At 53.6% G+C, this 27,670-nt stretch overlaps 1 protein-coding gene across 4 annotated transcripts; it reads right to left on the reverse strand.

Moving 5' to 3' along the window:
- Positions 1-38: 38 nt before the first annotated feature.
- On the reverse strand, positions 39-27,121 carry ABCB9 (ATP binding cassette subfamily B member 9). Of its 4 annotated transcripts, XM_061169098.1 has the most exons (13): positions 27,006-27,121; positions 20,821-21,222; positions 20,538-20,720; positions 16,463-16,577; positions 15,750-15,866; positions 14,601-14,806; positions 12,208-12,405; positions 10,781-10,909; positions 8,648-8,836; positions 8,020-8,193; positions 5,737-5,896; positions 4,036-4,172; positions 914-1,256 (listed from the first exon to the last, which is right to left on the reverse strand). In XM_061169098.1, exons 2-13 carry the CDS (start codon positions 21,136-21,138, stop codon positions 996-998), a joined length of 2,187 nt encoding a protein of 728 aa, XP_061025081.1. In that variant the 5' UTR covers positions 21,139-21,222; positions 27,006-27,121; the 3' UTR covers positions 914-995. The 4 variants fall into 4 exon arrangements, with proteins under 4 accessions (XP_061025079.1, XP_061025078.1, XP_061025081.1 ...); XM_061169096.1 differs by lacking the exon at positions 4,036-4,172 and having other exon boundaries at positions 39-1,256; XM_061169097.1 differs by having other exon boundaries at positions 15,750-15,880; positions 20,538-21,222.
- Positions 27,122-27,670: the final 549 nt, after the last annotated feature.

The following is a 27,670-nucleotide window of genomic DNA, read 5'->3' on the forward strand; positions in this document are numbered from 1 at the left end:
AGGAAGAGGTCAGAAGTCAGGGGTCAGAGGTAGTATACTTTATTGACCGGGTTCTCCCAACATCTTGCAACCCCGCTACAAAGCCAGACCTGGGCTTCGCCAGTGTCCCGTCCACTGGACAGGGAAGAGAACGCGACCCCCGAACGTCCAAAGGGCCTCAGAAGAGCAGAGCGGCAGGGTGGATGTGGGAAGGGGCCGCCAGCCAGGGGAGGGGCAGGGGGAGGGGCTAGCGCTGGGCGCTGGGCCAGGGACACCCCGAGGCTCCGCCAGGCCTGGTCAGCCCCTCACTCCCCCACTTAAGGTCCGTAGTGGTTCACAGTGAGACTGGCTTAGATTTGGGAGGGCGGAAGGGGTGAGGGCAGGCAGGCGCCTTCCACTCCCCATCCACCCTTGGCCTGACTCACAAAGCTGGGAAGAGGGAGGGACAGGAAGTCCCCTCCCCGTGTCCCACCCCCCCCCGCACCCCGGGACAGGGAAGCCCCTTCTCTCCATGGGCAAAGGGTAGAGGCCTAGTTCTCCCTGACATCCCCCAGGCTCTTAGGAAGGGTCATTCACTCCCGGCTCAGAAGTCTCTAGAACATCTCAGTGAACTTGCCCATCATTGCTCCCAATTAGAAAAATGTTTTTGAAATCTAGGAGATTGGGGCCCATCAGAACCAAGCAGTAAAAAACCTGGTTAAGATCTTGGTTTAAAAAGGTAGCTCTACCTTCGCTTAGAAACCTTGGGAGACCAGCTGGAGAGACCAGTGGTGTCTCCACTGCCCAGACTGGAGGGGGTGGCTCATGGCAGCAGGGGGCTGGTGGTGGCCCGGGGAACAGGGTGGGAACCGGGGGCAAGACGCAGGAAGCGGGGACACGTGGGACAGGGCAGCTGGCCCTGCAGTGCCGTGGACCTGGGCTCGGAGGGCAGCGGGGGCGGCCGGGGGGCCCCCGTGGGCACATCTGCCAGGTGGGCACTGGAGCCTCTGCCCCACCGGGAGAGGCAGGGCCCACGGTCAGGCCTTGTGACTGCCGTTGCCCGGCGGCTCCCTGTGGCCGGCCGTGCAGTCCGAGGCGGGCTCGAGCCCCAGCATCTGCCGTTGCACCAGCCTGGCGTAGAGGCCGCCCTGGGCCAGCAGCTGCTGGTGTGTGCCCTGCTGCACCACGCGGCCCTTGTCCAGCACCACGATGAGGTGGGCCCGCTCCACCGTGCTCAGCCGGTGCGCGATGATGAGCACTGTGTGCTGCTGCAGGTTGCCGTGGATGGCCTGCTGGATCTGCGGAAACAGGAGGGCGCCGGCTCACGCGGGCGTCTCCGCCGCCGCCCACTGCCCCGCCCGGGCCTGGCGGGGATCCCAGACCCGCCGCGTCCTACGGACGCTCTGCCTCCCTGAGGCTTCCTCGCGTGTAAAGCAAGGGCTGGCACAGGACCTGCTCCCTGGTTTTCGTCCGCGGGGGATGCAGCTCAGAGCCTGACACAGGGCAGTGCTTGGCGAATGACACAGGGGCCCCTAACATGGTCGTCTCTGGTCTTCCGGCTCCTTCCTCTAACCTTGGCCTTGGTTAACGGTCTCCCCGTCAGCCCCGAAGCTCATGCCGACAAAACCCGGCATCACCTGGTTCCTCATCCTTCCCTTATCACCCGAATCCGACCCATCAGCAAGTCCTGTAGCTCCATCTCCCCAGTGTGTCTCTGTGCCATCTTTCCACCTCTGCCACTACTAATAAAATCTGTTTTCCCAGCTTTAATTCCTTCTTGCCTGGATGCCTGCAACTTTCCTGCCCTGCTCCCATCCATTGCCCACGTGGATTTAACATTTTTAATCAGTTCTTGTTGAACTCATGCTCCAAGCCCTCCAAGAGCTTCTTGTCCCATTTAGGATAAAATCCAAACTCCTGGGGGAGTTTTAGGGCCGTGAAACTATTCTGCATAACGTGACATTCTGCATTTGTCAAAACCCATACAATGCGCAACACAAACAGTGACCCCTAATATGAACTGTGGCCTTGAGTTAGAAATAATGCATTAATGTCAGCTTGTCAACTGGAACCAATGTACCGCTAATGCAAGATGTTAATAACAGGGCTTCCCTGGTGGTGCAGTGGTTAAGAATCTGCCTGCCAATGCAGGGGACACAGGTTCCAGCCCTGGTCTGGGAAGATCCCACATGCCGCGGAGCAGCTGGGCCCGTGAGCCACAACTACTGAGCCTGCGCGTCTGGAGCCTGTGCTCCGCAACAAGAGAGGCCGCGATAGTGAGAGGCCCGCGCACCGCGATGAAGAGTGGCCCCCACTTGCCACAACTAGAGAAAGCCCTCGCACAGAAACGAAGACCCAACACAGCCATAAATAAATAAATTTTTTTAAAAAAGAAATCTTTGAAAAAAAAAAAGATGTTAATAACAGGCGACACTGTTCGTGGTGCGGAACGGGGGATATATACGGGAACTCTCTGTACTTTCTGCTTAATTTTCTTTAAACCTAAACCTGCTCTAAAAAAATAACATAAAAATCTATTAATGGAAAACAATCCAAACTCCTTTCCAGGGCCTGAGGAGCTTGTTTCCCCCTATGACTCTTCTCTTGCCTCATCCCACCGCCAGCCACGCTGACATTGGGGCTTGGCTGTGGACCTGCTCTGGGACTTTGCCCCCACTGCCCCCTCTCCCTGGGACTCTCTTACCCAGCCCCCCTCTGGCTGTCTCCTTTCCTTTCTGGTCTCAGCTCAAGTGGGACCTGATGACCCTGGTTCTGTTGGCATGAACTGCAGGATTCTTGGCACGTGTGACCCCATCCAAACTCTGCACTAAGACGGCCACACTCCAGGGGGCTTCTGCAGCTCAAGGCCTTGTTGCTAGGATGACCCCAGCCCCTAAATGCCCAGTGCTGCCAGGAGAATTGACTGTTCTAGACATCACCTGATGGTGGGCCCCAGAGCTCCCTTCTTAGAGCATTTACCAAAAAGGGCTTATAATTGTAAAACCTTCCCCTGTCCCCTGGAGATATATATGCAGATCTCCTAAAACTCAGGAATGTTTTTCTCTAGGACCTGAATGCCATCTCATTGTAATCACGGGAAGGTTAGGGCCCCCGTCTCCCAGTCTCGGTAGACGACAACCCCGCTGCTGGCCAGCAGCCATGGGGACTGATCACACTTGCACTGCCCAGCCCTTTGTGAGTTTCTCCTGATCCCCCACTCTTGCATCCTCCCTACACCCTCAATCTCCCTCTGAAAGGTGCCATCACCACTGTCACCCCTGCACAGGAATGGGGCTCAGCTCTTTTCCCTACTGACAGTAGCTACTAATAAAATCTGTTTTCCCAGCTTTAACTAACGTCCAGCAGTGTTTCTCTTTGACAATAGTGACCCTTCCCTCAATTTCTCCATCACATGACTATTTCTTCTTCTTCTTTTGTTTTTTTTTTTGGCCACACCGTGCGGCATCTGGGATCTTAGTTCCCCAACCAGGGATCGAACCCGCATTCCCTGCCCTGGAAGCTTGGAGTCTTAACTGCTGGGCCGCCAGGGAAGTCCCCACGTGACTGTTTCATTTTCTACATAGCACAGGCCCCAGGGTGAACTCATGCTTATCTCCTTGTTATCTGTCTCCCCCTCAGGACTGGAAACACCTTGGGGGCAGGGGCCAATGTAACCCTGGTGCCTAGAACAGCGCCTGGTGCCCAGGAGGCACACATGAAATACCTATGTAATAAATGAATTGATCCACGGAGGGACTGAGGTAGCTGGTCCTCTTCAAATACACTATGGGGCCCTTTTTTCTTTACCAATGAAATGAGACTCGGGGTAAGAGACACGCTCAAGCCATGAGCTGCATGGAGCTCCTATCCATGTCCCACACCTCCTGACCCCTAACCCAATTCCATATAATTTCAACACCTAGAGCCAGAGGCTGGGCCAGGGTGACCCTGGGAACACCCTAGTCCGGGAAGCTGATGGCCTGGGAGAGTCCCTGCGGCCGTCCGCGGGGTGGAGGGAGGACGCTGGCCACCTGGAGCTGCTCCAGCTCCAGCATCACCTGTTACCCCGCAACTCACCAGGTACTCGCTCTCTGCGTCCAGGGCGCTGGTGGCTTCGTCCAGGATGAGAACGGGTGGATTCCGCACCAGAGCCCGGGCCATGGCCACCCGCTGCTTCTGGCCGCCCGACAGCTGGGCACCCTTCTCCCCCGTCTCTGCGTGGCAGAGACACAGGGGCAAGTGAGCGGGAGGTGAGGTTGGGGGCCCTGGGGAGCAGCGAGCAACCCCCGCCTCCGCCCTTTCCTGCTGCCACAGGAGCTCTGCTCCCCAGGAAAAGGTGGGGCTAAAAGAGCCACAGGCTGGAACCCTCATGAAAGGATGCTCTTCCTCCCTGTTCATAAGAGGCGTGCAAATTACAACTATGTGCAACTGGTACCAAGATACCAACTTTTACCTATTAATCTGGCAAAAATCCAAACGTTTGACAGCACACTGTGCTGGCGTGGCTGAGGGGAAAGGGCACTCCCTCCTCTCCCTGAGGTCCTGCTGGTGCGGGCCCTGTCCTGCCGGGCACACACCGCGGTGTCTATCCGGCTGTGCTGTACAAGTCTACAGCGCACAATTACAGAGGCACAGCCCTTGGACCAGCAAACCCATCTCTGTGAATATTTCCTACAGATTCACCTTCTCATGCAGTGACTCACAGCACTGTTATTGCAAAAAACAAAACAAAACAAAACAAAACAACCAAATGTCCATCAGTAGGAAACAGGAAATCAGTTATTTTTGAGTAAATTATTATAAAGCCACACAACAGAATACTATGCAGTAGTTAAAAAAAGAGCATCTTTCTAGGTATCAATATGGAAAGGTCACTTAAAAAAGCCAGGGGGCAGAATAGAAGGTGCTGGGTTTTCTTCTGTAAAAGGGCGGGAGGGAATAAAAATACACATTCATATTTGCATAAAGAAACTCCAAAAGGACATGTAAGAAAATAATGAAAGATGTTTTGGTGGGGGCATGGGGGACCTGGCAGTGAAGACCGGGATGAAATAAAACTTTGCATTGGATATCGTTATGTCTATTTTTTTAGTTTTGAATTGTGTGAACAGTCCCATTGCAAGAGTTAAAATTTTTAAATATGTTAAATAAAATCTATAAGTTAATATATTGTTCAACTTATTAAATTAAAATATTTACTAATATAAAATTAAGTCACTATAATTAATGAATATAATACATATATTATTTTTAAATAATAACATTTCGGGGACTTCCCTGGTGGCGCAGTGGTTAAGAATCCACCTGCCAATGCAGGGGACATGGGTTCGAGCCCTGGTCCGGGAAGATCCCACATGCCACGGAGCAACTAAGCCCGTGTGCCACAACTACTGAGCCTGCGCTCTAGAGCCCGTGCTCTGCAACAAGAGAAGCCACTGCAATGAGAAGCCCCTGCTCGCCACAACTAGAGAAAGCCTGTGCGCAGCAACGAAGACCCAACGCGGCCAAAAAATTTAAAATTAAATAAATAAATAAATTTTTAAAAAATAAAAGAAAAAAGTGTCTGTTTAAAAAAAAATAATGTTTTGGAACTAAACAGAGGTGGTAGTTGTAAAGCATTGTGAATGTACTAAATGCCGCTGAATTGTTCACTTAAAATACAGTGGTTAAGTTTATGTTATGTGAGTTTCAGCTGGCAGAGGGCAGTGCATAACTCAGGGGTGTATCCCTGAGGGTGGACCTCCAGGCACGGTGGAGGTGATGCTCTGGGCTCTGTACCTGTATTGTAGCCGTCCTGGAGTTCCATGATGAAGCCGTGGGCATTTGCCTTCTGTGCGGCCTCCACCACCACCTCGAAGGGCACGGTGGGCAGGCCGTAGGAGATGTTGTCTGTGATGGAGCGCGCGAACAGCACTGGCTCCTGGCTCACCAGGGAGATCTGCGGAGGAGGAAGGATGGGCTGTGAGAGGCCTGGAACACGTCTGTCCAGCTGTCACCAGGAACCTCGCGAGCCCTGGGCCTGAGTGACGCCGGGAGCCTTAGGTCTGAAATCTGATCAGGGCCCGCGGCCGGCAGCTGCATTCAGCTGCCTCTCTTCTTTCCGAACAGTGGAGTCCACTTTCTGCACAAGCCCTCAGCCTCCCTGACCAACAAACTGGGGCCCCGCTAAGCTTGCCGCTCTGGGCCCAGTCAAGCTCCCTGACCTCCAAGACGGAGCTTACTGGCTGCCCCTGACCTGGAAGGAAAGAGAGAGGAAGAGTGTAGAGTGTAACTCTGTGAGCAGCCTGTCCCTGGTGGGAGGCAAGAGGGCACAGCAGACCCAGGCCACAGGGACCTCCCTGGCTGGTGCCCCCTCCCAGTAACAGAATGACGGAAAGGAGCTATTGTCTCACGGTCTCAGTTTTAGGAATTTGTATGTAGTTGGAGGATATCGTTGCAACACTGTAAACAGCAAAAAAGGAAAAAGGAAAACAAAACAAAACAACCTAATTCTCCATAAATAGAGGATTGGTTAAATGATTACAGTGCACCCATAAAATCAAACTGTAATATATATATCACATTTCTATTTTTGTTTAAAAAAAGCATATGTGCCTTTATATATAGATATGTTTATATAAAGGTAGGAAACACGTTGGAAAGGATATTGACTAAACTGCCAATGCTGGTTCCCGACACGGAGTGGAATTCAAAAGGTGAGGTGGAATCACCTCACGTCTTTGTTATAAAATTCTCTGAATATATGGGAATATGGTTAGGTTGTTGAGTTTTACTGCTTTGGGTTTATGAAAATTAAAAATTTAAATTTATAGAGAAGGTATTCACAAAAGAGGAAATCCAAATAACCAATAAACATATGAAAAGGGACTTAACATCTTTAGTCACCAGGAAAATGCAAAAGACCTCTACACTGAACTACCTCTAAATACCAACTGGTACAGATTCAGGACTGGCAATATTAACAGTCTGAGAAGATAAGTGTCTGAGTATGTTAACTATCGCAAAGCCTGAACAGCTCTTTCTAGGAGCCACTTCCAGAACTCTGGTGGGCAGCAGCCTGGTGGGGGCAAACCTGGGACCACTTCTCCACCATCTGTCTCTGGTTATATACACATAGGTGGGAAGATTTCACAATCTGTGGCCTCCACCAGCATCTACAACTGGCCAGAAGTTCTGGAATCTCTGTGCCAACTCTCAGGCTCTCATATATCTTAATGTATGTAGACGAAGTAAATAGTGTCTGCTTAATAGTTGGTGTTTCTTGTATCGTGTGCAGCCTGAACGACCGTCCAGGGCATCCCTGCTCTTATGCCAGCACAGGATCAGGTGTCGAGTCTACTTTTCTGAGAGTATTACCCAAAACTGTAAGGTCATGAATAGCCTCCTTTAGATACTGGAGATAACGTAAATGCAGAACCACCTGAACTCTCATCCACTGCTAGTGGGAATGTAATGTGTAAAAAAAAAAAAAAAAAAGTAAACCACCTTAATGGCAGTAACTACTAAAGCTGAGGCTCTGGGCGAACCTACCCACCCATGGGTACCATGATATGGACTAAACTGTCTATATCGGTATTGCTGGTAATAGTAAAAAAAACAGGAAACAACCGAAATATCCATCAAGAACAGAATGTATAAACGGACTGTGCCATGTTTACACAGTGGATTATCTTCCAGAAATGAAAATGAATGAACTACAAACACAGCCTCAACCTGGAAAACTCACAAATAACACTGAGTGGAAGGAACAAGACACAAAGAATACACACGTTACGGTTCCAGCCAGACGGAGTTCAAAACTAGCAAAACACAGCTGCGCTGTTCGGGGAGGCGCAGAGGTGGGAACAAAAGAAGAGCACGGAAATGACGATCGTGAGTGTCAGGCAAGACGCTGCTTCTTGGGGGGAGAGTGCTGGAATGTTCCACTTCTTGAACTGGTGATAATTCTTTGAAATGTACGTGTGTCTTGAGCCCTCTTCCCTGCACCTGTGTGCGTGCTCGCGGGAGAGAAGGTCAGACAAGGAAAGGGCGGAGGAGGGCAGCAAAGGCCCATGCACGTACCACTCGGTGCAAGTACTTGTGGTCATAGGCGCTGATGGGCTTCCCATCCAGCAGCACGCGACCCCCTTCCAGGGGGTAGAAGTTCTCCAGGATGTTGACGCAGGAGCTCTTCCCACTGCCCGACGGCCCCACGAGCGCTGTCACCTTTCCTGGGGACAGGCTGAAGGAGACATTCTGCAAGGAACACGCAGACATGGTGTGGGGCCCCTGGCTCATATGCTCTGGCCTCAGACGCAGGCGGGCACCCTTCCCAGCCTGCCCCACCGCCGGCCCCCAGAATGCTCTCCTTTCTAGGATTTGGCAGCACTTTCATACTTGTCTCCTTTGCCTGGAATGTTCTTTCTGCAGAGGGCCATCGGCTGGCTCCTGCTCCTTGTTTAGGTCTCATAGCAAATGTCACCTCCTCCGAGAAGCCCTCCTTGACTGCTAATACCATCTCTGCAGACTACCCCTGACTTATTGCCTTCCTAGCACTTCTCCAGGAATCCTCTTGTTAATGATCTGTCTTCAGTGTTCCTGGCCTTTCATGTTCCTGGCTGCACTGCCATGGCCTGGCCTGTAGGAGGTGCGTGAGAGATGGGATGAGGGAAAGGATGACTTGGTGGGGGGTGCTTGGGCCCTCTCTCACCTGCAAGACTTGGGTGTGGGGCCGAGTGCGGTAGGTGAAGGTCACGTTCTCAAAGTCCACCCGGCCCTCCAGGTGGTCGGGGGCCAAGTTCCCATCATGCACCATGGTTGGCTGCCGGTCAATGAACTCGAACACCTTCTCCGCGGCCCCCACTCCTTGCATCAGGCCGCTGTAGACTGAGCCCACGGACTGCGGGGGGAGTAGACACACGTTCCTGACCCAGCGACACCCCAATCCTGGGACACACACCCCCACCCCCGCCACGGTGCCAGAGAGCTGAAGGGGGTGAGGAGAGAGCAAGAACACAGCAGCAGTTCTGGGGGCGGGGTGCCCACAGGAGGCTGCTGGAGCCCCACCTGCTAGTACAGCAGATCATGATGACAATGAAAAAATGAGGACAGCAATAAAAAATACTGCTGCCTTGTGTGTTATAGCTAAACCTCACCACCGTCCAGCAGAGTAGGTGTTATCACCCGCCAGAGGAGGAAACGGAAGCACAGAGAAGTTAAATGAACTAGGCAGAATGTGGCAGAACAGGAATCGGACCTTCCTCTTTCAGCTGTCACAGAATTTTTAAATTTCAATTTTAAAAATGGCCCTTAATTTATACTATACATCTCCTTGGGTAAAAATATACACAAGTATAAGTGTGAATAATGACTCATTTCACTGAGTACTTATATATGTTACGAGGTAGGTTCCATCATTATCTCCTTTCTGGTGATACGGAAACTGAGGCACAGAGAGCTCAAGTAACTTCCCCCAGGTCACACAGCCAGGAAGTGGCAGAGCCAGGATTCGAACCCAGGCACGTCTGGTTCCCGAGTTCAGGCCCTTATGAGCTGTGACTGCGGGTCCTGGTTGATGAAATGGGGGTGATATTAGTACCATTGTCATGGTTCCACGAAGACAGTGCTCAGCACATAGTAAACCCCCAACACACCACAGCTATGGCTATTATCATAATATCTGGATATAATTATTTCTGTTGAGATACAAGTGCTGTGTATAAGTTGTCCTTCTTGCTTCATCCCAGAGGTGGCCCCGGTTATCCGAGTACTGTGTCTTTCGAGTCCTTTCTCTGTGCTTTTACAAACACATGCACATATGTAATTAAATCATTTTGAGATTGAAAAAAAAACCCACAAATGGGATCAGACCATCCTTATGACTCGGGGATTAGCTTTTTCACTAACAGCATGTCTTAGGGTTCTTTCCATGCCAGTGTACACAGCTCTACCTCATTTCTGTGGCTGCTGCCTAGCTTTCATAGCACAGATGGACTGTTTCTAGAATACAGATGTACTGTATTCACCCAGTCGCTGGTTGACAGGCATTTAACTTTTCACCATTATAAACAATGCCGCACTGAACATCCCGGGACACGTGTCTTTGTCCACTAGTGTGGACATTTCTGAAGCATGGATTTCGAGACACTGATTCAAATGACACTGCATGGATGACTGTAGCTAACGCAAAGTGCCATCTGCAGCAGATGCTAACCCGCCCCTCCCCTGCCGCATCTTTGAGCTTTATCATTGCAGGACACAGAGGCTCAACCTCAACGCCGGAGGGCTTTGTAGGGGGAGGGAGGCAGACCAGAGAAGCACTCCAAGCATCCTCCAGCAGTGACTGATGGCAGCTTCGGCACAAGCACCCCAGCTCCCTAGTCTCGGGACCTGCTGGTGGGGGGAGCCAAATTAAGACATAATCTATTAAAAAAAAAAAACCCACTCTGTTCTTTTTCCATGGAGCTACTCTTTAAAGTGGGTTAAAATAAAGTCAGACCATCTGGCTCTGAACTCGGTTCCCCTACAAACGTGGTGGGCAAGTCGTTTAACCACTCTGAGCCTCAGCTTCTTTTTCTGGGAAATGGGGACTGGAGTAGCACTGAGACCGCGCACAGCGTCATCAGGAGAATCTTCTGAAATAATTGCTGTCGTTGCCACTTTGCTCCATAAATGGAGTTGCTGTCACTTGTATGTATTATTCTCTTTACTAGTATTATTGGTACTGTCACGTTCTTTAGAAAGAAATACCACCTCCCGTGAACCCTGGAGCACCCCCATTTAGATCCCTCTCCCCTCCCTCTCCCTTCTCCCCAGGGCCCCCCTCCCCCAGCCGGCCCCTCACCTCCATACAATCTCCCAGGACAAACTCGTAGATAATGAAGGAGATGAGGTTGCCGCTGGTCATCTGCCCTGAGATGACGAGGTGGCCCCCGTAGTAGAGGATACTGACCTGGACCACCAGCAGCGTGAGCTGGAGGGAAGAGGGAAAGGGGGGTCTGAGTCGTGGGGGCCTGGCTCAGACCTTCCCCCCAGCCCCTCTGTTCCCTGCCCCGCAGGGGAGGTGAGAGCAGCTGTGGGCTCCTCACTCACAGCCACAGCCTGAAACTCCAGCCCGCAGCAGGGGTGGCCTCCCACAAGCTGGGGCCCTTCTGTCACTCATGCCCTCCCCGCCCCCGCCATGGAGTTTTTCCCTGCAAAGGCCCCCAGCTGGAACAGGCCATGAGCTTGGCTGGGAACAAGGCTTTCTTTGTAAGGCCCTGGCACACATACACAGCCCCCAAGCGCCTCAGCGAGGCCAAACTGGAGCTATTAGTCTTCTCCTTATTGGGAAGAGCATGGTTCAGAGAGGCTGAGTCCACTGGCTAAGGTCACACAGCAAGCCAGGCAAAGCAGACGAGGTCTGTGTTTCCATGAAGGAGGGGCTGTGTCCAGGGTGTGCTTGCCTCCAGCCCCCTCTGGTGCCTGGGGGAGTGGTCTGCGAGAGGAGTGGGAACCTGCGTACCCATGACAACCCACTGGGTCTGTATTTGCCCCTCTCCATCCCAAGCCAGTGATGCTGGGTCAGAACTAGATCAATGGCTGGACCACAGTGCCTTTGCACAAGCGGCAAGAGGCGCCCCTGATGGTGGGCAGACTGCCAAGAGGCTTGGCTAGCTGAGCTGGATTTCAGGCCCTTCTTCTCCCTGGCTGGGCACTTTTGAGGGGTGGCCCACCCTGGGGGGACCCAGAAGTTCCTTATTCCCTGCTTTCCCTGTAGACCACCCTCTCTTTCCTCCCCCTAAACTCCAAACCCTCTTCATTCCTACCCCAGCTGTTCCCCAACAGCCCACCCCCAGATGTGGCCAGCACACAGTGACAGGACCCAAGTGCTCCTTCTCCAGGAGGGGCTATAACTCACCCCCAGGGAGTGAGCTGGACACTCTAACGGGGGCATGTGTGTGGTTGTGACATAGGACCTGCAGGGAAGCGGCCGAGGATGGGTCCCAGCTGGCCTCGGGGTGACTCCCCACCTTGGCAGGGACGCTTCCCTAGCTGGGAAAAGCAAGCTCCTACGCTGCCACCCCACGCCCAGGCGAGAGGGAGAGAGGAGGTGCCCTGTTTGAGGACATGCACCAAGAGGCTGAATTCCTTTCCAGAAAGATTCTCTGAGGATAAGCAGAAAGTTGGGACAAAGTCAAGTGTCACATCAGCATGCCTGGACCTGGGCTAATGTCCTGATCTAGGGGTCCCCCATCTTGGTGTCAGACCTGCCCGGGCCGGGGCACGTACCCCGCTGCCCCAGACGTAGTACATGTAGGCCGCAGCCTCCTTCCTGTTCAGCTTGTACACCTGCTGCAGCTTCCGTGAGTACACCTCCGCCTCCTCCTCCTCGTTGGCAAAGCTCCGCACTGTCTTCATGGCGCTGATGGTCTCCTCGGCCGTGCTGCTGGCTCTGGCCAGGGCATTCTGGACCTCTTTGGAGAGCCTCTATGGGTGGGAGGGGCGACAAGAAGGAAGAGACCCCAAAACAGACAGTCTCACCCTCTGCCTGAGCCCCCAGGCCTCTCTGGGGTTTTCTATCTTTAGTTGGTGCCAGCTCTATGCAGGGAGTTCCAGGGACAAGGGGATAAGACCCAGCTCCCCTCGTCCCCCATTCCCTTCTAGCTTGATTTGCTGAACTCAGAGAACAGACTCCAGCTGGGCTCTTAGGGTGAGCTCCTGAGGCTCTAGCTCCTGAGGCATGGGGGGCTGACCATGAAGTCATCTCCAGTATTCAGAGGAGGTTATGCGTGACCATACAGTTTTGGGTAATCCTCTGAGAAAAAGAAGTCTCAATACCTGATTCTGTGTTGGCATAAGAGCAGGGATGCCCTGGATGGTTGTTCAGGTTGTACACTACGCAAGAAACACTAACCATTAAGGAGGCACCATTTACATCCAGCAACATATATTAAATTAGGTGAGAGCCTGAGGGTTGGCACAGAGATTCCAGAACTCCTAGCCAAGTTCTAGATGGTGGTGGAGACCACGGGCTATGAAATCTGCCCTCATCGTGTGCTTATAACTGGAGACAGATGGCTGAGAAGTGGTTCCAAGTACATGACCACCAGGCTGCTGCCCACAGAGTTCCAGAAGCCGCCCTGGGCCACGCTATTCAGGCTTTGCAATAGTAACCACACTCAGAATCTCACACCAGCCAGGAAGGCTGCCCAGGAGGCTGAGACAGGCTCCTACATAGGCATGTCCCATGACCTGCGAGTCATGCCCAGGCCATCGGAAGCATGCAGTATACTCAGGCGTCCTGGGAGAAGCCAGGCTGTGCCTTGAGTCATGTCTGGCTGCGGGCGATGTGTGTGGTTTGTGGCGATGGCTGTATCCTACACATTCGGGTACAGGTACGAGACCTAAACAGGGCTTCCTTGAGGTCCTGCCCGGTTGAACTTGAAGGTGGGGCCTGAGGTGTGTGCAGAGGCGGGGCTGGTGCAGGGAGCTCCAGGGTTTCCTTCCCCCTCCCAGGGGCTGGCAGGAAGGCAGGAAGGGCGGTGTGGAAGGGAAATGGCTCCAACTCCAACTCATATATTTACTTTTTCTACTCAGGGAGGAAAACAGTGAGGCCGGTGACCCAGAACTGCTGGGGAGAGGGCCCTCCTGGGTGGTGGGCTCTGCCAGAGGTGACACATTGGATTGTGGGGAACGGATCCATCTGGGGGCTGGCCTCAGGTCATGGGCACCAAGGGTTCCGACCAAACTGAGGACCCTGAGCTGATCACGTGTCCAAGCCCCTGCTCAGGAGTGTCCCTGCCCCCGCAGGCCTGGAGCACTGGGGAGGGGCCGCCTGCAGTGTCTGAACCCAGCCTGGCTCCGCTAGGGCTCAGGGGCACCCACCATTGCAGGAAGCAGGAGGAAGGTGAGGCAGGGGCCTAGCTTACAGGCTGACCCTTCTGACAGAGGCAGTGCCAAGGGGCGGCCTGAGGAGACTGCTGCCTGCCCATCACTGCATCGTGGGCGAGGGCCTCGCTCCCAGGGGCCTGAGCCCTCCCCCCCCCCGACACAAACATATAGAAAGAGAGCAATCTTTGCACTCAGAGTGGAAACCAAACTTCCCGCAAAGGCCGACACCATCTGGCCCCCGTCACCTCCCTGCTCTCCCCTCACTCCTGGCTCTGGCCTCACCGGCCTCCCGGAGGCTCTGCAAACGCACCAGGCACATTCCCACCTCAGGGCCTTTGCACTGGTTGTGCCCTCTGCTTGGAATGTGCTTCCCCGAGCTGTCCACCTCTATACTCAAATGCCACCTTCTCAGAAAGATCTATTTAAAACTACAACCAGCCCCAATGCTCCTAATCTCTCTCTTCATTTTTCTCCTTAGCAGTTATGATCTTTTACTGTATTATATATTTTCATTATTAGCATTGTTGTTATTTATTGTCTGTTTCTCTTATTAGAATATAAGCCTCCTGAAGGCAGGGGCCCTGTCTATTTCATTGATATATCCCAGTGCCTGGGACATGGTAGGTGCTCAATAAATATTTACTGAATGACTGAAATGAACCAGTGAATGAACGCAAATGCAGCCTTACGATGAGTCCTTCACTAGCCCCTGGTGGCCCCCTGAACCTGCCTAAGGGGTCACTCAGGAGCTGCCAGCGCTCAGACCCCAGCGGGGACCAGGCGGGGCCTACCTTGTAGTACTTGCCGTAGACGTCAGACACCATCATGATGATGGGGAAGCCCATGAAGGTGACCAAGGAGAGCTGCCAGGAGAGGCTGAACATGAAGACCACCACGCCCGTGACCTTGACTGTGTTCCGCAGGAAGATGTTGATATTCTGGGAGACCAGGTCGCTGACCATGGTGGTGTCCGAGGTGAGGCGGGAGATGAGGTCCCCTGGAACACAGGCAGCTCAGCTCCCGCTGTGGCAATGGGGTCACTGAGGGCAGCAGCAGGGGACCCTCAGGGAGCTCAGACCTTCCCCACCTTCTGGGCGGGGTGGGGAGGGAAGAAGAGCAGATGCCCCTTGAGGGCTGCGCTGAGCCCAGGCCTTGTCACCAGCATCGTGCTTCAGCTTCACACCTCCCAGAGCACAGAGGAGGCAGCTGAGGCTCAGAAAAGGGAAGAGGCTTGCTCAGCACCACACAGCGTGTCCGTGCCTGAGCCAGAGCCGAACCCACGTCTCCTCCCTGTCACTGGCAGAGGGGTCACTCCCCTCTTCCCTCACAGAAATAACAATCTGGGCTGTGGAGGAGAGAGGAGCAGAAAGCCCTTTACTGACTGCTGGATACTGGGCTAAGAGTTTCACAACAATCCCACAGGGCAGCTACCGTTATTGTTCCCATCTTACAGAGGAGAAAACAGAGGCTCAGAGAGGCGAAGTTAGTGACAGGGCTTGCACCCAGGCTGGTCTGCCTCAGAGCCTGGATCTTGGCCGGATGCTGTAATGTCTTCCCTGCTCTGCCCTGCATGTCCGCCCTGCTCACTCCCATAGGAACTGGACCTCTCAGGCCACAGGCCTGGGCAGTCCCGGCCCTCGTGCTTCCCACAAGCCAGTGGGAGGTGAGGCCCGGCTGCTGCAGGGACATCGGGTGGTCTAGCGAGGGTCCTATAGCGGCCGCAGTTCACACCAAAACCTCAGCCAGCAGGCCAGCTCCCCAGAGCTCAGGCAGGGCCAGAGGCCCAAGCCAGCCTCCCGGGGTGTCCCCATCCTGAACTGGATGGCAGGAAAAGCCATCAGGACTGAGACCATAGACGTACCCACTTAAATCCTCAATGCAAGGCAAGCCCACCTGGCCGGGCCCAGCCCCAGGTCACCCGAGGCCCCAGGAGGACCAACCTGTGCGATTCTCATCAAAGAAGCTCGTCTCCTGAGATACCAGTGAGCGGAAGAGACGGTTCCGAAGGCGAATGTTCAGTCTGGCAAATATGAGGGTAAAAATGCCGCCCCGAATACCTGCGGCAAATGAGCTAATTGCAGATAAGAGATGTTATATATAGCACGACGTCCTTCCGACAACCAACCGCCACCACCCGCCACCCCCCTCTGCTGGCAGGCGTGGACCCCTCGCAGGGCAGAGACCGCGTGGCACCCCGACCTCGAGCCCACTCTCCGGAGCTGGCACCACCACGGGGTTTCCCTGTTCCCAACAGGAGCTCCCAAGGTGAGGGCACAGAGGGGACTGCGTTTACTGTGGGTGAAGGACCCAGCTCGGCCAGCCAGACCCCTCTCCCTTCCAGAAGAGCACAGACAAGGCTGGCCCTTGTTTCCCACTTGGAAAACCGCCGGGGGTGGGAGGGTGCTGGTGAAAGGGGAACCCCGAGGACTGAAGCCATTTGTAGGGACAGAAGGGCGTTGCTCTAGGGTGTGGCTCAACCAAAGGGGCAGAACTAAGCCAGTTGGGTTGTTGGTTACCACGGGGACCGGCTGAGGCACAGGCTCCCCAGGGGCATTTCCTGGGCCTCCCTGGCCGCTCTTCCTCTCGGGAGCTGGCCCTGCCCTCCTTCCCCGCGGCAGGCCTGGGCAGGTGGGGGAAGGGCGTGGGTCGCTACCTGCCGATGGCCAGCACGCACATGACGATGATGGCCGTGCTGAACTGCTCCATGCTCTTCTGGAGGACGATGCCATCGATGGCCCGGCCCGTGTAGTAGGGGAGGAAGGTCTCTCCTGTGGAGACAGGGCGGGTTCAGGGGGCACCTGCAACCAGGGGAGCCTCCGTCCTTCCTCCCGAGCCTCCGGAAGCCCCCATACCACCCACAGTGCTGACTCCACCGTGGGGTTTCCTCTCTCGGTTTCCTGCTTCTCAACGGGGCAGGGGGCAGGGAAGGGGTCCCACACTGCTTAATGCCCTCTCTTTTCAGAGAACAAGAACACGGGAAATGTGAGTTACTTAATCTATACAGACTGGGTCGTGCTATCGTGAATGATGGCGACCAGGCATCGAGCACACAGAGCCAAGGGGCTCCCGTGTGACAGTTCACCCCCTCTGCACGTGGACTCTGAAGTCGGCTCTGTTATCACCCATTTTACAGATGAGGAAAGTGGAGCTGAAAAGATGAGCTGACGCTCACCCAGCCACACAATTGGTGGCTGACAGACGCCAAAGTTCACTTCCTTCTTCTCTTTGGCCGAGGGTTCAGAGTCCAAATCCTAGACCCTCAGAGTATGTTGATATTCTGGTTCTGAGCAATGCTGGAAATTGCCACCCCGCCCCTCTTGATGGGGCACTTTACAGTTTGTCAGATAATTTCTTACCCATATGTCCTGCTATATCTTCACAACAATCCTGGGTGGACGTGGGGAGGGGGGCATTGGGCAGGGATGTCACCCCATTTCACAGAGGTGGAATGGGAGACTCAGAGAGGCTGAGTAATTCGCCGAAGGTCCCACAGCAATTAAGAGGAAGGGCCAGGACTCAAACCCAAATTAGCTTCCAATATGGGGGCTCGTTCCTTGTGCCTTCCCTCCAAATAACCCAGAATAAATGCCCGCTCCCATCTTATGGAAATGATGGACACGGAATAGAAGGTGGTCAGACCAGGCTGTGTCCCCTGTTTTCACTGCAGCTCTTTCAGCAGCCATAGCCTGGCTCAGGGCTGGGCATACAGGAGTCACTCAATAAAGGTCAATGAATGAACCCTGGGCAGGTGGGGCAGGCCCGTCCCTGGTCAGCTCTACAGGGCTGGCTCACCCAGGACAGTGAGGCCTTCCATGGCGTTCTGGCGCCCTCTGCTGGTCTCAGCGCAGGGACCACAAGGCGGCAGCCCCTGTGTCCTTGGCCAGATGGGGTCTCCAGCCACCCCTGTGAAGTTCTATCTCAGCTGAATCTCTGCCTCAGTCTACCCACAGGGAAGTAAAGGGCATCAGCGAGCTCCAGCAGCATTATGATTCCAGCAAGCACCAGTGATGATATTAACCACCATGGACGTTTATGGAGCCCTTGATGGGTAGGGTGCTGTGCTAAGCAGGTATGCAAACTCTTTTGTCCAATCTGCCCAAGAACCAGGTGAAACTCTCTAGTCCATCAACAAATCCTGTGGCTCCACCTTCAAAATATTTCCAGAATTTTCTGCCTCTACTGCCCCACCCGGGTTTGTCAACCTCCTTTGGACTATCTCAGCAAACCCCTGGTTCCCCCTGCTGCCACCTTTATCCCCATCAGCCTGTTCTCCACTCAACGGACAGTGGGAGCCTGTGAAACCCAAGGCAGATCATCTCATCCAGGATCAAAGTCAAAGGCCTTACAGTGGCTGACGGCACCCTGCACGACTGGGCCCTGATACTGAGCTGCCTCATCTTCTTCTCTCCCCCCACTCCCTCTGCTCCAGCTGCGCTGGCCTCTCTGCTTCTCCTTTAACAATCAGGCACCTTCCTGCCTCAGGACCTTTGCACGGGCTGTTCCCTTTGCCTGGAGCACTGTTACCCCAGATAGCTGCTCCCTCATCTCTTTCAAGTCTCAAATGCTTCCCAATAACCCCACAGGTGGTCTATTATCATTCTTCCCATTTTACAGATGAGGAAACTGAGGCTCAGAGAGGCTAAGTCATTTGCCCAAGGTTATTGTAGTTAGGTTGCCATGAAATCCATATCTCAACGGGAGATACTCAGCACTAAAACTAACCATTTTTTTTTCACAATGGGTGGTTGTTCTTTTAGATTATAAGGTTTCAGAAAAAGCTGAACCCTACTGGATGCTTGCTGATTGAAAAATAATTGTTAATAATCACAGTACCTAACTTTTATGAAGAAGTACCTAGTTTTGCCAGGCACTGTGCTTCACCTCATTTAACTTTCACAATAACCTGAAGAAGCCCTCATTGCAGGATGAGAAGCCGAAGCTTGGCCACGTTAAGTAAACTTGATTAAAATTACTGATGAAGTCGGGGGGCCTGATTTCAAGTTGAAGCCCATAACCTTGACATAATCCTGCAGGCTGGTGCAATCTGCTCGGCTGTATTTTAGGACATCTGTATTCCCTAAGGGCACACCAGCTGACAACAGCACCCTGGCAGGCAGGGAAAACGAGGCCATGGGGGCAACATCTGCCAACACAGGCAGGACGGTCATTCATTCATTCATTCATTCACTCAGTGAATCTGATTCTGTGCCAGGTATCAGGGGCCCTGGATGAGTCAGACCTGGTCCCTGTCCGCAAGGGGCTCAAAGCCTGGAAGGGGAGACAGGAGAGTGGACGCGTGATATTCATGTCACCAATGCTGTAATTAAGGGCCACGGTCGGCAGAATCTGAGTAGGCGTCTCAGGAGCAGACATTTGGGCCTTGAAGCATGAGTAGGAGAAACTATCTGGTTAAATGAAAAGGGGTCATCCCAACACTCACAGCCACTAAAATTTACTGGGAGCTTTCTATGTGCCACGAGCTGTCCGAGGTGTCTTACTTGGATTAACTCACTGAACCTCACAACCTCACAACTGCTGATGCCCATTTTACAGATGACGAGATGAGACTTAGAGAGGTTAAGTAACTTGCCTAAAATCACACAGCGGTTAAGGGGCCGGGACTGAGAGGGTGGAGGATGGATGGTACGAGGAAATGGGCTCTGGGGTTCGCCTGTCCTCTTTGAGATCACTCTGGCTTTGTGGCTACTCCCAGACTCTGTCCCTGGGAGTTAAACATGTAACGACTCATAGCAGCTAACATTCCTGTACTCATCATGCCGTACCAAGCTCTGTACCTGTCCTTCTCCTCTCTGTCTTTTTATTCAAACTTCACAACACCTTGGGATAAGGATGCTCCCGATCCCCATTTCACAGAAGGAGGAAGTGAGGCTCTGAAAGGTTTGGGCACTTGCCCGCGGTCACACAGCCAGGCCCGGAGCAGGACTGGGATTGGTACCTGGGCCTTGTCACCCCCGGAACCCGTGGAGTTTCCACCCTGTGATGTCCCTTCCCACCCACGTTGCTGGAGTGTTGCTTTCAAACTGTTTGGACCAGATCCACAGTAACAGATACAATTTACGTCACCAGCCAGGACACACACACAGGCGCACACAACTAAAATAAAAGTTTCACAAAACAATACTTAATCTTACCACAGACTACATACCCTGATGGCTCTATTCTATTCTGCTTCATTACAAAAAATGCTTTGAACCTATAAATGCCATTTCTAGGAACTTATCCTACAGATATATCCACATTTATATGAAACATATATGAACAAGAGAAAAAGACTCAAAACAACCCACGAGTCCAACAACGGGAGACCGACTAAATAATCTATGGTACAGACACACAGTGCAGTATTACGCAGCCAAATAAAAGAATGAGATACTGATTGGAAAAATTCCGGGATATATTGTTAAGTGAGAAAAGCAAGACACAGAATGGAGTGTAAGAGGTGGGGAGAGTGACGTGCACTTATTTGCTTGTAGTCGCATAAGGAAACGCTGGAAGCATATACAAGAAAGGAATAAAAGTGGTTTCCTGCCCACGTGGAAGCTTCCGGAAGCTTTTTCTGTAGTTAGCCCCGGGCACAGGGACCAGGGTAGCCAGGAGCAGAATTAGGAGTGAAACTCTCAATGTTTACCTTTGCGTATCAATCTGATGTCTGAACCACATAAGTAAGATGTTAAAATTTGAGAGGAGAGAAGAGGGCCCTCACTTACCCAGTGCTGCCATGATGAGGAAGAAGGAGGCGGCCACGAGGAAGGCGATGTCGGGCTTGGTGTAGGACAGCAGCTTCTGCAGCGTGGCCCCGGAGGCCTGCTCGGACGCGGGCTGGTCCTCCCCAGGGAGGCCCTCGGCCTCGGCCCCTGCCCCCCGCTCGAGGGCCTTGGCGTCCGGCTGCACTGTGGACAGCAGCCACCAGAGCAGGAAGGACGCAGCGAGTGAGATGTAGGTCCACACGAAGAGGGCCCAGAACCACGGGTCCCGGACCGGCTTGCGTACCTCGGAGAAGAGCAGCAGCTTCACCATGGTGTAGATGCCCGCGAAGAGGCACACGAGGGCGATGACCGTCCACGAGGCCCGCAGCCGCCGGGGCCCCAGGGTGCTGTTCTTGGCCACGCCGATGGTGGCCCCCAGCAGCAGGCAGCTGCGGTACAGGCAGGCCGCCCAGAGGTCCAGCACCGAGTCAAAGATGTTGAAGTGCCGGATGTCCTCCAGCAGGCTGCGGTCCAGGTGGCTGAGGACGTAGATGGCCGTGGTCATACCGATGTCCAAGCTCATGAAGGCCAGGGTCACCACCACTGCCTTCCACAGCTGCATCCTGCTGGCGGGTGGTGGGCAGGCACCGAGGGGCAGGCTCTAGCTCATGGGGGCAAGGCCATTGTCTGTGGGGCGAGGCCAGACCTGCAGGGGCAACAGGGCAAGGGGTTCAGGTGTGCTACTTGTTGGCTGTGTGACCTTGGGCAAGTCACCTGACATCTCTGAGCCTCAGATTCCTCATCTGTAAAATGGCAGTGACAAGAATACTGATTTCACAGAGGTATTGTGACGGTTCCACTCATTCAAGGAATATTTACTCAGCACCCTCTGTGGGCCAGACTCTGTTCTTTGACCTGGGGATTTAACAGTGAACAAAAATAACAAAGATCCCTGCTCTTGTGGAGATGAGACACTCATGTCAGAGACAGATAATAAACATAATAACTAAATGATACAGTATGTTAAGAGATAGGGCTGGGGTGTGAGGAACGAGGGGCCATGAGGGGCGGTGAGGGCAATTTTAAATAGTGGGCCAGGGCTTCCCTGGTGGCGCAGTGGTTAAGAATCCGCCTGCCAATGCAGGGGACATGAGTTTGAGCCCTGGTCCTGGAAGATCCCACATGCCGCGGAGCAACTAAGCCCGTGCGCCACAACTACTGAGCCTGTGCTCTAGAGCCCACGAGCCACAACTGCTGAGCCCGCGTGCCTAGAGCCCGTGCTCCGCAACAACAGAAGCCACCGCAATGAGAAGCCCGCGCACTGCAACGAAGAGTAGCCCCCGCTCACCGCAACTAGAGACAGCCCGCGCGCAGCAACGAAGACCCAACACAAAAATAAACAAACAAACAAATAAATAGGGGGCCAGGGAAGACCTCGCTGTGAAGGTAACCCTTGAGTAAGACTGAAAGAGGTGAGAGAGTCTGCCACGTGGAGATCTGGGGGAAAAGCATTTTGGACAGGTGGAACAGACAACGCCAGAGCCTGAGGTAGGAACGTGTGGCTTGAGGGAGGCAAAGAGGCCCCATGAGGTCAGAGAGGTGAGGGTGCAGGGATGTGCAGGGCTCTGCAGATGAAACTGAGATCAGCAAAGGATGTAATGAAGAGTCATTGTCTTATGACTACTACCGCTACTACTACTATAATCATTAATTTCTCTGAACCTGTTTCTTCTTTTGTAAAATGTTAGCAGGAGGTTTAATATGTGAACATCAGGTCTGGGCACAGTGCCGAGCCCGTGATAATTGCTACTGATTGTTACCACATATAGTGCATGTTTAATAAACGTTTGTCCACTTCCCTCCTCCCCACATCAGGCCTTCAGTCTCCCCAAATAAACCTGAACCCTCTTAGACCAAGAAGGGGTGTCTGCAGGCCCGTGAGCAACCCAGAGACTTTTGTATCTGCCTGGAAGTTTCCAGAATCTTTTCCTCCAGCCCAGGTTGCCCCTCGCCCTCAGCCTTAGCCCCTTGTGGTTTCCTGGAGCGTGATGTCTGCTTTGCCTAAGGTATGTCCCACGTTGGGTCCTTCAGGCCTGGACCAGGGCCTGGGAGACGCCAGGAGCTGCAGAGACACGGAGGGAGGTGGGCCTGGGGGCCTCAGTTTGGGAGTGGGGCTTGTCCGGGGCAGGACTGGGACCAGACTGGGTGCGCCCCTGAGTGCCACCTCATGACTTGGGTTCGTCCCTTTCTCCCCTGGGGTCTTTGTTGTCCCATCTGCAAAATGGGCAAAGCTCTGGAGTCCCCAGCGGAGGGGAGAGGTGCAGAGCAACAGGAGGGGTGACTGTGAGTAGTGACTGGGAACGGGGGCCAGACTGAGAGACCCTCTCCCCCCACAGCTCCAGTGCTCAGACCAACGTCAGAAACCCCACACAACCCCACACGAGGCCAGTGCTTCCACATTCCCATTTACAGCTGGGGAAACTGAGGCCCACAGAGGCAAAAGCACATGGCCCATATCACTCAGCCAACAAAGGCCCAAGCCAGTGTGTGAAGGGTCCCAGCACCTGACTCGCAATCTCGGTACCACATGCCTGACACACAGCAGGTGCCCAATTACTACAAGCAAACAGTTACGCAGCACAGCCCTTCCTAGCAGCCCCACCCTTTATGTGGGTCACGTGCTTTGTATGTGTCTGCTTATTTAATCCTCAAAGCAACTTTGTGAGATTTACACTATTATCATCCCCATTTAGCTGATGGAGAAACTGAGGCCCAGAGAAGCTAATAACTTGCCAAAGATCACACAGCTGGTGAGCAGCAGAGCCGGCATTTGAACGCAGAGCTGCCTGGTTCCAAAAGCTGGGCTCTAAACTGCTAAGCTAAAATGCTTGTCGATATAGCAAGTCCTTACTCACAGCAGCCAAGACATGGAAGCAACCTAAATGTCCATCGACAGATGAATGGATAAAGAAGATGTGGTACATATACACAATGGAATACTACTCAGCCATAAAAAAGAATGAAATAATGCCCTTTGCAGCAACGTGGATGGACCTAGAGATCATCATACTAAGTGAAGTGAGTCAGAAAGAGAAAGACAAATACCATATGATATCACTTATATGTGGAATCTAAAATATGACACAAATATTTATGAAACAGAAACAGACTCACAGACATAGAAAACAGACTTGTGGTTACCAAAGGGTGGAGAAGGGATAAATTAGGAGTTTGGGACTAGCAGATACAAACTACTGTATATAAAACAGATAAACAACAAGGTCCTACTGTATAGCACAGGGAACTATATCCAATATCCTGTAATAAACCATAATGGAAAAGAATATGAAAAAGAATATGTATATATATGGATAACTGAATCACTTTGCTGTACACCAGAAACTAACACAACATTGTAAATCAACTATACTTCAATTAAAAAAAAATATATATATATACATATAGCAAGTGCTAACAGAGAGTATTCATTGAAGGAGAATAGAGTCTATACCAGAGGGGGCTCAGCTAAGAAGCAGAATTGATGACACACAGTGATAACAATGACAAGGACAGCAGCAACAGTAACAAGAGCTGACACTTATTGATGTTATCGTGCACCTGGCACTGTTCTGAGTGATTTACATGCATTCATCCTCACAAGAATCCTATGAGGTATGTTCTATTATTATCCCCATTTTCTGGTGAGAAAATTGAGGCACAGAGAGGTTAAGTGACCTGCCCCAGGTCACACAGCTAGGAAGTGGCACACCTGGGATGTGAACCAAGGCCTTCGAGTTCCAAAATCTGTGCTCTCAACTCCAAAGGCATAATTCTTCAAAACAGCATCTCAGGGGTAGGCAAGACCTTTAATGATGCTCAGGAGGGTCTGAGATGCAGAGGGGACCCAGGGGCGTGACGGTCCCCAAGCCTGGGCCCTGCTGTCACCACAGCACTTCTAGGAAGACTCAGGTATGTCCTAGAGAAGACAGTTGCTTTGTCAGCAGCTGCCTCTCCAAGGGAAGCCAGGGCTGACTGGGATCAAGGGCAGGGGAGGGAGTGAAGGTGGGGACAGGGGAACAGACACCCCCTGCCCAGGCCCTTGTTCCACCTCCAGCCCTGGCTGGGCTGCCAGCGCAGGCTCCTATCTGCTGCAATGCAGAGGCCTCGAGGAGCCAGCAAGTGGGTGAGTGTGAGTCGGAGCCCAGGGAGGGATGCTCTTGGCCGGGTGCCTCACCAGGCCTCCTGGCCAAGCTACTGCCGGCTGCCTGGGCCCCGTCAGCCACCTTGGCTGCAACTCACCTCTTGGTGGGTACAAGGAGTCCCTTAGCTGCCGGGAAGGAGCTGGGATTCAGAAGTGGGACAGGAGGCAGATCTGCCAGAGAGCAGCCCAGGGGCTTGGCCAGCTCTCCCCATCCCCACTCCCAGTCACCGGGTCAGTCCCTTCCCGACACCCTCCACTTCGGGTAATGTCATTTGACAACCACCCACCTGGGAGCCCCAGCTGTTTATCTTCTTCACCGGAATAAAAGAAAATTTTGCACTCCAGCATCACAGACTATTTGAACCATGTTTTACAGATGGGGAAACTAAGGCCCAGAGAGGGAGGGAGGGAGGGGGGCTTGTCTCAGGTCACCCCGTGAGCTGGGGACAGAGCAGCAAGAGCACCAGGGTCCCCGGCTCCTAAGTGCTGAGTCCCCCTACTCCAGGCTCTGATGGAGCAGAATCCAACTTGGGTCAGGTTACAGCTCTCAGTGGGGACAGACTACTCTGTTACTTTTAAAGTTACTGAGCAGGAGAGTGAAGGGGACAAGACCACCAGCCAAGACTGGGAGGAGGGGAGGATGGGGGCCAGCGGGCTGGTTGGAGCCATGTCCCAGCACACCATCTGCCTGACCTGGAGGACGCAACTGGGCTTGGCCAGGTGGAGCTGGAGGGCAAATCGTGGGCACATGGGTGACGTGTGTGCCCCAAGGGGCAAGGACAAGGTGGTGGCCAGAGGTCAGAGCAGGCACTGCCCAGGGCCTGATGTGCCCAGGAAGACAGGGTCAACTCGCCTTGACCCCAAGAGCTAAGGAATGGCATAGGATTAGCAAGGGACCGCATCCCCACTGCAGGTCCTGTCAAAGGCTTTTCTTCCCGGTAGAAGAAATGGTGGTTGGGGCATCTCCAGCTGTCAGGTGTACAAAAGGAAAGTCTGGAACAGCCAGGAGATAACAAATAGCAATTATTATCATAACCACAGCAGCTATAGTTTATGGGGTGTTACTAAGTGCTTGACAATGTGCTAAGTGCCTGTCACCTCCCGTCCCAGTCAATCCTCACCACTACTCTGGGACGTTCTCTCGGTTATCATTCCCATTTTACAGATAGGGAAACGGAGGCTTGGGGAAGTCAAATGACCTGAAGAGAATAGGCGAAGGCAGAGGTGAAACCCCACACTTCACTCTCTGGGCCCAGGCTATTCAGGGCTCCCAAGAAAGGGTCCTGAAGGACCTGGGGGGCCCACGCAGCTCAGTTCTCCCCCAACTTTGGGGGTGAACTTTTCACCCCAAAGCAGTCATCACCCAGCTGACTGGGGCTGGTTCTGTGGGACAGTGTCATTGTGGGGTCTCCGGATGCAGGGCCAGGACTCAGCTGAGTCCACGTTATTCCATCCTGACTCCCACCCTTGCTGAGCCCGCACATCCCACACTGGCACTTGGGGAAGTTGTTTCAGATAATTCACTGCTCTAGGTGAGGCAAACTGGGGAGTCACTGTGGCCTTCCTGCCGTCCTCCTCTTGTCACCTGGCACCTGCCCACCTGAAGCAGGGGAATTGAGGCCAGCCTAACTCCAGGGCGGGGGGAGTCCTGTTAGACCAGCTTAAAGCTGTCTGAATTAACGTCACGTCTGGGGATGGGGCACCCTATTTTAACAGAGAACTAGAAATAAGGGAGAGGCCCTTGGGAAGCCACAGGCCTAACTGCCTGGGGGGATGCAGAGAAGGGTCAGCCCATTGGCCAGCTGGGGGGACTGAGGGGAAGGGGTTTGCCAAGGTTGGCAGGTCTAGGCCTGCTCCCAGGCTTCTGACATAGCCAGCCTCTCAGGATCTGTGGGCAGGCACCGCTGTAGGGTGTGGGGAGCCCTCAGAAGAGGCTCCAGTCCGATCCTGGGGGGAGAACAGCCATCCCAGTATCCACGCCAAAAGGCACCCTCACCATTTTCCAAGAGGTGGTGGCACCTGAATGGTTAAAAAAAAAAAAAAAGCAACATTCTCCCTGCGGCGTGGAAAGGATGCTGCAGCGATGGGGGGCTGGGACCTGCGGCTGCGGGTGCTAGGGTACCAGGGCGGGGGCCCAGGAAGGCTCCCACCTTCAACTGAGATGCCTACTCCATCCCCGGGGCAGGGAGAGCCAAATGTCCCTCCAGCCTGTGCCCGGCCTGGCACCTCGACTTGAGAAAGAGCCGGGTCGGGGGTCCCAGGCCCCGCACTCTTACCTGTCACCTTACCTGGCACCAGGTGAGCCGTGGGGAGGGGGCGCAGCGGGCTGGGGTCCTCAGGGGCGCGGGTTCCGCGCGGTTCATTGGAGACAGCGCCCGGCGCCCCGCTCGCTCCACCCCTCCCGTCTCTCCCTCCTCCCGCTTCTCCTCAGGGCCTCCCGCCCCCGGCTGCGCAGCGGCAAGGTCGGAGCAGAGGGGGGCGGGCACACAGGCCAGCTGACGGGAGGGGCGGGGCCTCCTGGTGGACGGGGCCTTCGTGGGGGCGCGACCACAGCTAGCCACCGCCCACCTGCGACGAGCCCCGCCCACATCCGCAGGGCCAGGCCCTTCCGCTCGGTGCTCCACCGCTGGAGACCTCCGGCCGGTTCTGAGCGGAAGGAAATGGCCACACCTGCTGGGGGCGCCTGCCCTTTAACTGTCCGTTTCCTCTGGAGGGACTACCTGCCAACCGTGGAGGATGGAGGTTATGATCCTCATTCCTTCATTCATTCGACCAATATTTGTTGAAAGGCACCTACTATGTGCCGTTCACCATTCTAAGCGTTTGCGATGCTACAGGGAACAAAACGAGATCCTTGCCCTTCTGGAGCTGACATTCTAGTGAGGGAGTCAGGCGATACACATAATGAATAAGTAAATTATACCTGTTGGAAGGGAATACATTTCATGGAGAA

The sequence above is a fragment of the Eubalaena glacialis genome, chromosome 15 (genome assembly GCF_028564815.1).
Source record: "Eubalaena glacialis isolate mEubGla1 chromosome 15, mEubGla1.1.hap2.+ XY, whole genome shotgun sequence".
Taxonomy (NCBI): domain Eukaryota; kingdom Metazoa; phylum Chordata; class Mammalia; order Artiodactyla; family Balaenidae; genus Eubalaena; species Eubalaena glacialis.